The following is a 12,258-nucleotide window of genomic DNA, read 5'->3' as shown; positions in this document are numbered from 1 at the left end:
CTGTTGGATAAGCAGCTGGATACACAGTCTGAAGTTCACAGAAGAGGTCTAGACTGGAGATGTGCATTTTAGATTCATCACCTTACAAATAGTATTTAATGCCAAAAGAAAGGTGAATTGCCTAGGGAGATATTATAAAGAGAGAGGAAAGAAGAGCCCACAGATCCCAATATTAAGAAATCAGATAGAAAATAAGGTCTAAGAAGCAGATATGGAAGGGAATTCCAGACATTGTGAGGTAAGTGAGTCCATTAGGAGCCAGGGCTTACTGGAGGGAATGGTCAGCTATCGGAAACACCACTGAGAGATGAGTTGTAAGAGAGAAGAAAGAATTCTTCTATCAAGTTCTTGCTGAATCACTAAGAGACATGTCAATGGAGTATTGGAGTGGAAATTCTTGAGTAACTAGAACATCTGGTCAACGAACCATAAAATTTTGTACTTCAAACACTTTGGATAAATGTGTTTGAAGCTAAGTGCTACCATCCTCTAAGTGGCGCAAAGAAATTGGAGAGGTCAAAATTGAATTCATATGCTTATGACTTTATAGCTCTCTGATTCTTGGTTACTATAACAGGAGCCAAAGCTTCAATGAACATAAATTTCTAGGATGCTCTGGTGCTTCTCTAATTTTCAAATATCAAATCAACTTCAGGTTGAAGAGAGTTTAACTATAAATTTCAACTGAATGTCTATTAATATGTGCAGAAAACAATTGTAATAGCAGGTACCTCTAGAACACTTAGTTTGTTCAAAGCCATACACACTATACAATTTCCATGAATTAAACAAATTATTCCTAGTACTCCCAGCTGTAGACAAATAAATTAAGACTTAGAAAAGTTCTATACTCATTGAGAAATGTTGATCAGAAATGGAAGAACCCAAACATGAAATCGTGATTTTGTGTTTGAGTGTGTGTGTGTGTGTGTGTGTGTGTGTGTGTGTGTGTGCGCATTACTAGGAATTGACTCAACGGCAGTGGTACTCTACACTGACCTACATTCCCAGCCCTTTTCATATTTTAAATTTTGAGACAGGTTCTCACTATGTTGCCAACGCTGACCTTGAACTTGTGATCCTGCTACTTCTGTCCCCCAAGTCACTGAGATTATACTTTGTGGGCCTCCATTCCCAGCTGAAATCTTGATTTTTTTAAATCACTATGTTTTACTGCTAATTTATTGGCCAACAGAAATAACTTTGGTTAAAAACAACACAGATCTCTCTGAAAACTAGATCAATATTTGATAGCTCATTTATTTGAAATAGAATTAATTTCTTTAACAGTTACCAACTGACATGAAATAATAGGGTAAGTTTGCAAAGTCATATGAGGATTGGGACTATACTAGATGAGGGAATCAAAAAGAAAAAAGGCATAAACCAGCTGTTTGATATTTAGAACCACACGTACAGTTTTAATATTGCAATTGCTGCTGCTCCTAGCATTTCATCCATAAATATCTAAAATCTTGAATTAATTTTAAAATGCTGATCTTGGGGTATTTGGCACATGTAGGATACACCCAAAATGGTGGCTTTATTTATTTTTTTCTAAAGAGAGTCTATTAACAGAATTTAGACATTGGTAAGATGAATTCTTTTATATTTTATTTTTCATTAAACTTTGAAGGATGGCAAATAAGTAGAATAAATTTTATTTGCATATTAGAACTCTTGAATGGCTATTCTAGTAATACTACAATTGTCAAATACACTGAAGGAGCCATTATATTGTAATTGTCATTTATTTCCATTTTCCATTAGAAGAATTGTATTTACTGAATCTTTTATTGTAATATCTTTAGAGTAGGAATATAATTTTAGAAAGACTATTTAGGATATAACACATTATTATCATTATTATTTTAACTGGTGATTGAACCCAGGGGTGCTTTGCAACTGAGCTACATCCTGTCTTTTTATTTATTTATTTTTTAAATTTTAAGACAGGGTCTAGCTAAGTTTTTGAGAGTCTCACTAAGTTACCAAGGCTGTCCTTGAACTTGAGATCTTCCTGCTTCAGCCTTTTGAATCACTGGGATTACAGGCATGTGTTACTGTGCCTGGTCATAATGTATTAATGTTAAATATGATGTCAATGGCAGTTTTGGGTGAGGTAGGTATTACATATATCCATTTTTCTCCATAAATATAGTGAAAAAATACTTTTCACATGTGCAGTAGTCCCTCTAGGAGTAGTAATTATTCAATTCAGTTGAAAATATAGTTTTTTATAGAAAATATGGTTTCAATTGGGTCAAAATATGTAAAACTAATAATCAGAAGAGAAAAAGAATTATAAATAATAAAATTATATTTAAAATGTGAATCATTGTATACGACACCAAAAGTATAGGCAATAAAAGAAAAACAAAATGAACTGCATAAAAAACAGCATCTGTGTATATCAAGGGTATAATCAACAAAGTGAAAAAGAAACCCATGAAATAGGAGAACATAATTACAAATCATAAATTTTTAAGTGATTAAAACCCAGAATACAAAAGATCACCTTCAACTTAACCACAAACAAACAACTGGATTAAAAAAATAGGCAAAGGATTTGATTAGACATTTTTCCAAGGAAGATATACATACAAATGGCCAATAAACACATGAAAAGATGTTTCACATCATTAATAATAGGAGGATGTAAATAAAAACCGTAGACAACATCTTATACCCATTAGTATGGTATCTATCAAAAAGAAGGTAAATAACAAGGGTTATGGAGAAAAAGCCTTGTGCATTTTTGGAGGGAATGTAAAATGATCAGCTGTAATGGAAAAACAGCATGGTGATTCTTCTGAAAATTAAAACTAGAATTACCATGTGATCCAGCAATTCTATGTCTGGGTACATATTCCAAAGAATTGAATGCAGGGACTCAGAGATTTTTCATGTTCACAGCAGTATAATTCAGAACAGTCAAAAGATGGAAGCAACCCAAATGTCCAATAGTTAATGGATAAATAAAATATTGAGTTTGCATACAACAGAGTATCTTTCCACCTACAATAAAAAGAAAGAAGAAAATTCTGACACTACAACATGAATGAACTTTTAGAACAGTATACTAAATTAAAGAAAGTCACAGAAAGTCAAAGAATGAATGATTCTCTTCCTATGAGGTACCTAGAGTTGTCAAACTCACAGAGGCAGAAGGAATGATAACAGGGAGAGGGGAATGAGAAGCTGTCATTTAATTGGTATAGAGTTTTAGTTTTGTAAGATGAAAAGAGTTGTGGAGATGGATGATAGTTATGGGTACAGAGCAGTGTGAATGTACTTAATTCCACTAAGTTAAAAAATAGCTTAGAATGTAAATTTTATGTGTGTTTACATAATTTTTTAAAGTAACAAAATATGTCATTGTAAGTGGTATAGTTTTAAAAACCATTTAAAGAAGGGAAGAAGTTGTATCAAATTGATAAGTAACTACTAACTAACCTGAAAATATTTTCTAAGCTCTTTCATAAAGATTAGGTATGTATTGATATATTATGTATAATTACATATATATTCATATATACTATTGTATAATTATATACAGTGTAAAAATCTACTGTTTTCTCTTTGGTGATGAGGATTTCTGGATATGATAAAGCAGAATACAAATTTGAACTTTTTTTTTCATTGCAGATCCGTGGCCACTTGTTCACATGGTTTCAAGACACAATGAGGCGCACTGGCTCTTGGAAGCTTTGGCCTTGGGTGGCAGTGTTCCTGCTTCCTGCTTCTACTTCCGTGACTGTCAGGGACAAGCCAGGTATCCAAGCGACCTCTTTGCCCAGTTGCCAAATGTTATTTATAGTCCTTAAATCATTTTTAAAAATCATTAAACCAATCTGATTAAGGTTAAAGCAGTCATAGATTAGATCTACTAGTATATAATAAATAAGAATTTGTTGTTTTCCACCGCTGACCTTCACATAATGCTTATTAGCTCATGTTTTATGTGCATATTGTACATAGAGCTATCCTTTCCTGTCATTGATATTTACAAATACAAATATATGCATATATGTCTGTATGTGCATATATATGATAATGTCTCTCCTTTTCCCCTTTAAGAATTTCTTGTTAAAATTAAAGTACAGAAACTCATCACTAATTATGATTAAAGAGAACATACTCTAATCTTAATTAGGGAAAGTGAAAAATAGAATAGGAAATGTAAATAAAAAGGTAGTTTAATTACATGTCAATTTTGTAGTATCTCAGATGAGAAAAATAAAAGGTTGACAGATCTTCAGAGTATCTTTTGAACTAAATAGACAATATTTATATTTGTAATTGTTAAGTTTATCAGTCTTCTCACAAATATTTCCAGAGGGCTTAGAGGCAATTTGAAACATTTACTTCTATCTGTGATTTTTACAATTAATTACTGTATGTAGCTAATTTGGAAGACTTTTCATGAACATTGAGTACATTTAAATTACTGTCCTAGGTGTACTTCATATTACAAACTGGAATTAGATGTATGGGAGAAGCCATTCACTAAGGAAAGAGAAACATTGCCACGTCTTCCATGCAAAGGATCATGCAGCTTGTGTTTTGATGATGAGCACATGTAGTGATGCACCCTAAGACTAAGTCTTACTGTGTTTATTCTTTTGAAGAGCTCTTTAATCATTTTTGCTAAACAGGGATAAACTCACTCTCATAGAGACTTTTGAGTTTAAGGCACCCATGAAATAAAAACAGTCACTTGTAAAGATGTAACAAATCTTAATTTTTCAGAGTTTCATGGAAGTTTTTATGATTTTTCATTAACTTTGCAGAGGTACATTTCCTAAATAGTCCACATGAGAATTTGGGTATTCTATTACTATATAAATGATATCCCGTGGCTGTCATGTAATCCTGGGGGAAAATTCTTCCTTCATTGAGAAATAAATCAAAAGTGAGTCATAGCAACTATAGCCATGCTAAAACAAAACAAAAAAACAAACAAACAAACAAACAAACAAAAACAAGGGGATACATAGGATAGGAGAGTTCATTTCTCATAATGTTGCTACTCTTCTAAATTTATATGTCTTTAATGTACACTAAGATGCCTTGCAATTTAATTGGGGAGGGTAGGACTTCAGTTAGAAAGGAGAGTGGATCTTTTGTTAGGACAGTTTTTAGGCACGTGCTAGTTTGTGATAAAGTTTCTTGATGATAACAGTGATTTGAAAGGTCTACATAAATTGTTCTAGAGCAAGCAAGCAAGAATCACCTACAATATTGATTCCTGAGTTCCATTCAAAGATTCCTTTTGTGCAGGTTCAGCTAGGGTGGAATTCGGTAATTTATGTCTTTAATAAAGGCCCCAGGTGAATTTAATGAAGGATTTCTGGGGAAAACACTAGGTGAAACACTTGCCTTTGAAAAAATTTACTGAAATTTCATTTTTCTTTCTTCCCCTCCTCTCAGTTGATTACCTTTCATTTTATGCAACCAGGTTCCTTTTATCTTGCATTTAATTTTATTTTATCTTTTGTTATTTTAATTTGGTTTTGGCCTATAGTAAGTCTTATATTTTTAATGTAGGAAGAACACGTAACACTATATCTGCCCTTGTAACAGACTTTCAATGTACAATACAGTATTATCAAGCATAAGCACAGTGCTTACAGCATATCTGTAGAACCTAGTCATCTTACATAGACCGACTTCACTATTTTGGAATTCCCCTGAATGTTTGGCTTTTGCTGCAGTATCTCAGTTCTTTAAACAGGTTATATTGTTAGAATGAACTATAAAATGCATATATTCTGGTCCAATTTACTTTACCCAATTAATATATTCAAAAGATTTTCCTGAAAACATGAAGTCAAAATTAATCTGAATTCAAACAAGATTCACAGAACATGTATCACTAAAGAAAATTAATAAAGAAAAAACTTGAGTTGATTTTAACCAAGCCAGTTGGTAGGAGATGTTCATGAAGCAATACATGCCAAACGTGCCTTGGAAATTTCTTCACTTCTCGTATCATTTGCCTTAATTGAAAATGCCAGTACAGCTCTGTCCAAGGGATTATTGAAAAGTAAGACAGGCGGGGCATGGCCTGGCAGGGGCCTTTTCTTGTGTCTTGTGTCTTGTATCTAATTCACGATGCAAGGTTCCCATTTAGTTTCCTCATGTGCAGACCTGTGCATGTGGTCACTACCATTTACCGGAGGGAAGTGATTACATCTAAAAATAAAATATAACAAATCTGAGAGGGAGGCTAGGGTTTCAGCTCTGGAGTCTGGGAAGTTGTCAACAGTTTACTGTTAAATCTAAATATATGAAAGATAAATTGAGTCTTTTCATTGCTCTACTTTAGTCCTAGGTATAGTATGTTAACGATTACTTGGAATATTGTTCAAGGTAGGACAAAATTCAAGAGTAACGGAGATTCAATAACAAATTTTAGAAACTCTGAGTTATTAAGAATTCCATCATTTCATCTTCATTTAGCAATTTTACTATTATTGCTGATATTATTGGAAAAGGCATATTTGTGTATTGTCGTATTGCCAGTGAACTTTACCTTGAATGTGATAGTTTCAGCTTATTTAGCTGTGAAAGGAAGGTGAGGTAAATAGATGTATTAAAATGTATAAAATGCTAGATAATCTTAACATTTGCTTTAATTGATTGCATAACTGTTTATTCTATGATTGAAACCTTTGTATCAAATACTTAGTTTCTTCTCTTTTCCTCAATTTGTTCTTAGGCTTAAGCACTAAATTATCTATAGAAGTGATTAAAAAAAACAAAAACAAAAAAATAAACCCAGAAAACCAGAGTTAAGAAAACAGGTTAGAGATGACAGAATGCCATTTAAATAATAATTTTTTAATTTAAAGTTTCACATAAAAAGTCAAGATAATTATTATAAACATGGGATCAAAGCCCAAAACAGAAACCCTGTTAATCTAGTTTTCTATTAATTATAAGAAAAAACTATTGTTATGAAACATAACTTTTACTAAATGAAAGGCACCTTACTCTTAAAATAAGAAAAATTTGCTATCATATAGAGAATTTTGCATTTTTAAGAAATCCTAGTGTTTAGTATGGCACCAAGTAAAACTCCTAATGTTTACAAATATACTTTACAATTCCTAAATTTGGAAAGTGGAAGAAAGCTTCACAATAATTAGATAAAGAAGATGACTCCTAACCAGGTATTTTCCTTTGAAGAAACAGTTTTGGATCAAAGATAAGCAGTGAGGTGCTTTTGTGATTTTTCTGTGACCTCTCTGTTAATGTAGCTGTGTTTCCATTTTTTTCTTGTTTGGTTTCCTTTTTTCTTATTGTTTTTGCTATATTCTGGGTCAATGCCCTTAGCTTATTTTTGTTAACCAAATTTTCTCCCAACCTAGGCTATTAGAAATTCTTCTATCAGACCTGTTGGCAAAGTATCAAGTGCACGGGGGGCCTGAGGGCAACTGGTGACAATGAAATGATAAAACCTGCATTCCCCTCTCTCCAATAAGTCTATTTTAACATTTGACAGCATGAAAAACACCTAAAGGTTGTACTGTCTCCATTTATGAAAAGCAAACAGATAAACCAGTTCCATCCGTGGTAAATGTTTCTCTTTACCTTCCCCAAGTATAGTGTTTGGAGAGTGCTGTCATGATTTTTGACACTAATAGGTAAAGAAAACAAATTTTTTGATATGGGTTAGAGAATATTGACAAATAAAACTTCCAATGCAACCAGGCAGATTTTATTGGGGTTTTACAAGTATACAAATTCCACATACATTATGTGTATTCCTATGCATATTGACGAGGAGAGAGATGTTGCAATTGCGCAGGGGATAGTGCTCACCCCTTTTCTCTTCTTGTCTTACATTTTCATCATCTCACCCATCCCCATGGATTTTTTGTTTGTTTTTTAAGTATTGTTTTAGATGTTGATGGACCTTTATTTTATTATTTATGTGTGGTTCTGAGAATTGAACCCAGTGCCTCACACATGGTAGGCAAGCACTCTACCACTGAGCCACAACTCTAGCTCCCTTATGGCTTTAAATGTTATTTATATGTCAATCATTCATAAATTTACTTCACAACCTGGATCTCTCTTTTATGTTCCATACACCTGTTTCTTTCTTTTTTTGATAAATGATTTTTAATTGCCATATAATATTTTTACATATTTATGATGATGTGGTAATTTAATAAATGTATACAATGTATAATGATCAAACTGGGTAACTGGCATTTCCATATCCTTAAACATTTATGGTTTATTTGCATCACAAGTCTTTGAACTCCTACTTTCTGAAATTTATAAAATTTGTAATAAATTTTCAACTATAGTTACCCTACTGTGCTGTAAAACATTGGCACTTGTTCCTCCTATGTAATAATATTTTGGTACCCATTTTTCAACTTTACCCTATCTCCTGGCCCCTCTACCCTTCATAGCCTTTAGTGATGACCTCAATGAAAACAACTTTTTTAAACTTTAACTTAAGAGCAAGAACATGCAGTATTTGTTCTCATTTAAAAGTGTACTCCAGTTCCATCAGTATTGCCACCAATGGCAGGATTTCATGCTTCTTGGGCTGAATAAAATTGCACCTTCTCTGTATACACCACATTTTCTTTATCCATTCATCTGTCAATAGACAACTTGATTGATTCTGTATCTTGGCTAGTGAATAGTGCTACAATAAACATGGGAGTACAAGTATCTATTATTATTATTATTATTATTATTATTATTCTATTGATTGAACCCAAGACCTCATGCATGCTAGGCAACCACTCTCACTGAGCACTTCATTAGTTTTATTTTGAGACAGGTTCTCACTAAGTTGCCTAGGTTGCCTCAAATTTACAATCTTCCTGCCTTATCCTCTTAAGTAGCTATTACAGGTGTGCACCATTTCAACTGGCTCAAGTGTCTCTTTATGTAATTATTTCATTTCCTTTGGTTATATACCAAGTAATACAATAGTTGGAGCATATAATAGTTCTATTTTTAGTTTTTTTGAGGAACCCCCATTCTATTTTCCATAAAGGCTATACTAACATCCCTAACAACAGTATAAGAGTATTTTTAAAAGTACTTTTGGTGATAGCCAAGTAACTGGGGTGAGATGATCTTTCTTTATGGTTTTGATTTGCATTTCCCTGTTGATTAGCAGTGTTGAGCATTTTTCATATACTTGTCATTTTATGTCTTCTTTTTTATGTGCTTACTGTATTAGGGTTTTTTATTGGTGCATTATAATTATACTTAATAGTGGGATTGATTGTTATATATTCGTACAGCAAATAACATAATTTAATAAATTCAATTCCCCAGTACCTTCCTTTTCCCTCTTCTTCCTCATCCCAGTCTCCTTCCACTTCTCTACCGGTCTCTCTTTTATTTTCATGAGATCCCTGTTTTTTTGTTTCCTTTTTCCTCCCTAGCTTTCACAGATGAGAGAAAACACACCACCCTTGACTTTCTAAGTTTGACTTATTTCACTTAATATAATGTTCTCAAGTTCCATCCATTTTCCCAAATGATATAATTTCTTTCTTCTGTATGACTGAATAAAACTCCATCGTGCATAGCTACCACATTTTTTTATTCCTTCATCTGTTAGTGGACACCTAGACTGATTTCATAATTTCGCTATTGTGAATCATGCTACTATAAACATGGCTACGAATGTATAACTAAAGTATGCCACCTTTAATTCTTTGGATAAATTCTAAAGATGGTATAGCTGATAATATGGTAGTTCCATTCCTAGTCTTTTGAGGAACCTCCATACTGATCTCCAATCCCATTGACAGTGTTTAAGTGTTTCCTTTGCTCCACATCCTTGCCAGCATTTATTATTATTTGTATTCTTGATGACTGCCGGTATAACTAGAGTAAGATGAAATCTCAGTGTAATTTTGATTTGCATTTCCCTGATTGCTAAAGATGTTGAATGTATATTTTCTTTTGAAAAATTCAGATCACTTGCCTATTTTTAAATTAGATTATTTGGTACTTTTGAGTTTTTTGAGTTCCTTGTATATTCCAGATATTAATTCCTTGTCAGTTGAATTGTCTGCAAATATTTTCTGTTATTCTGTATATTGCTTCTTTATTCTGTTGATGATTTTTTTCTGTGCAGAAGTTTGTTTTAATATAATCCCATATCCCTATTTCTAAACATCTATTCAATAACTTCACCATTTGAATTTCTCAATGGCATCTCAAGCTTAACACTTTTAACTCCTCCTCTCTTCCACCATCGATTAATTTACTCTTTGCCAAATCTGCTATTGATTTCTCTGAGGGATTTATTTCAGTAAACTAAACCTTTATCTAGTTAAGCAAGACAACTCTCCCTCCTTCCTATATTCAAGTCATTATCATGTCTTGTTAATTTTGGTATCTCAATTCCTCCCTGCTTTTCCCCATCTTCACTTCATCTTTAGTCTACACTGACATAATACTTAGAGTTTGGGCAAGCAAGAAGAGTTGCCAGATAAACTCAGGACACCAAGCTAAACTTGAAATTTAGGTAAACAACAAGTATGAATATGTCCTAAGCATTGCATGGTGCATTCTTACATGAAAAATATTTTTGTTATATAACTAACATTAAAATTTGATTGGAAATCCTGTGTTTTATTTGCTATGCTGTCAGTCCTACGTGATGTTAGGGGAGGAGGAGTTATTTTATCCTACAGAGTGGTCAGGGAAGGCTGCCCTCATGTGGGGACATTTAAGTAGAGACATGAAGGTAATGAGAGAGTAAGACAATGAACACCTAGAAAGCAGCACTGAGGCCTGGCGGCAGAGGAGTGCTCAGCCCATGGTAGAAAGAGCAAGATAGGCTCGCTCGGGGACCAGCATCACGGGGCAGGGGGTTGGGGGGGCTACTGAGAAACTGATTTTTTGTGTGTGTATTGTCAAAAATCTGATGTCTGAAACTCAGTCTTGAAGGCCAGATCTTGGACTCTGGTAAATTAGATTTAAATTAGATTATTTGGTACTATTGAGTTTTTTGAGTTCCTTGTATATTCCAGATATTAATTCCTTGTCAGTTGAATTAATTAACTGACCTTGTCAGTTGGTCTTAAGAGACCTCTTGGAAAACTGTCAGTCATTGCCATTGCCCAGTACTATTATTCCCAGATAACATACAAATGGTCAGACTTCCAAATTTATATTTTGTAGTATCTCTCAGCAAACCTTAATTCACAGTTAATTGAATACCATAATATTTGTCTACTTTTTGCTCCCCTTAACTATGAGAAATATATTCCAAGACCCCCAGTGGATGCTTGAAACCATGGACAGTACTGAACCTGATACATACTCTGCTTTTCCTTTACATAAATATCTGCGATAAGGTTTAATAAATTAGGAGCAAAATATCAGTAACAATAACTAATAATAAAATTGAACAATTATAACAATATACTCCAAAAATTATTTAAAGCTTAAGAAGTATTTATTTCTGGATTTTTGTATTTAATATTTTCAGATCACAGTTCACCTCAAGTTGACCTCACAGAAATTAAAAACTTGGTTAAGGGATTACTGTGAAGTGTTATTCATAATATATTATTAAAGTACAAATGTGTAGAGCTATGTACATTTTAGCAAATTTAAAATGGAAATTTTATCTTTGCTAAATTACATGTTTTCTTTTTCTGCAATCAGTAAAGTGGCATATAAATAGTATAAATAACATTAGGAACTATGAAGAAAGCATAAAGAGTGAAATACAACCTGTTTATATTTATTTTTTACCATCTTCACAAATCTTTGTTTTCTTCCTTTGTCTTATAGAGCCCAAGGAATGACCTCACCTCAGGGCTCTTCCTAAGGTCAGAGCCCCTTAAACCCAGAGTCACAGAAGGTGACTAGCCCATTTTCATTGTAAGCATCAGCAACATTCATAAATCTTTTAGGTATTATATCAGTTGGAAATAATAAAAATTGAAAGAATAGATTTTAGTTGGTATTAATTGTCTGAGAGCAGAAAGGGAACTCAATGTACTTTCTGTGAATAATAAGAATGAAAGTGAAAAAAAAAAAAGAATTTTAACATGCTATCCGTGAATACTGTATTAAACTGAAGACTTTTATATATAACTAAGTATAGAAAATGCTAGAACATTGATAAGAAGAATATGTATCAAAAGATGTGCAGAAGTTTTTTAGTTTGATGCAATCCCATTTGTGTACTTTTGCTTTTGTTTCCTCTGCTTTCCTTGTCTTCCCCCCAAAATTCTTGTCTGTTATCCC

At 33.0% G+C, this 12,258-nt stretch overlaps 1 protein-coding gene across 1 annotated transcript in view; it reads left to right on the top strand.

The window, feature by feature from the left end:
- Positions 1-12,258, top strand: part of Col19a1 (collagen type XIX alpha 1 chain) — a 321,254-nt gene that overhangs the window by 8,134 nt on the left and 300,862 nt on the right. Inside the window, exon 2 of the mRNA XM_047558644.1 lies at positions 3,649-3,775. Within this exon, the coding sequence (XP_047414600.1) occupies positions 3,685-3,775 (91 nt within the window). The 5' untranslated portion in view covers positions 3,649-3,684. The remainder of the gene's footprint in view (positions 1-3,648; positions 3,776-12,258) is intronic.

Source organism: Sciurus carolinensis, chromosome 7, assembly GCF_902686445.1.
Source record: "Sciurus carolinensis chromosome 7, mSciCar1.2, whole genome shotgun sequence".
Classification (NCBI taxonomy): Eukaryota; Metazoa; Chordata; class Mammalia; order Rodentia; family Sciuridae; genus Sciurus; species Sciurus carolinensis.
Note: the sequence above shows the minus strand (reverse complement) of the source record. Positions and strands in the feature narration are given on the sequence as shown.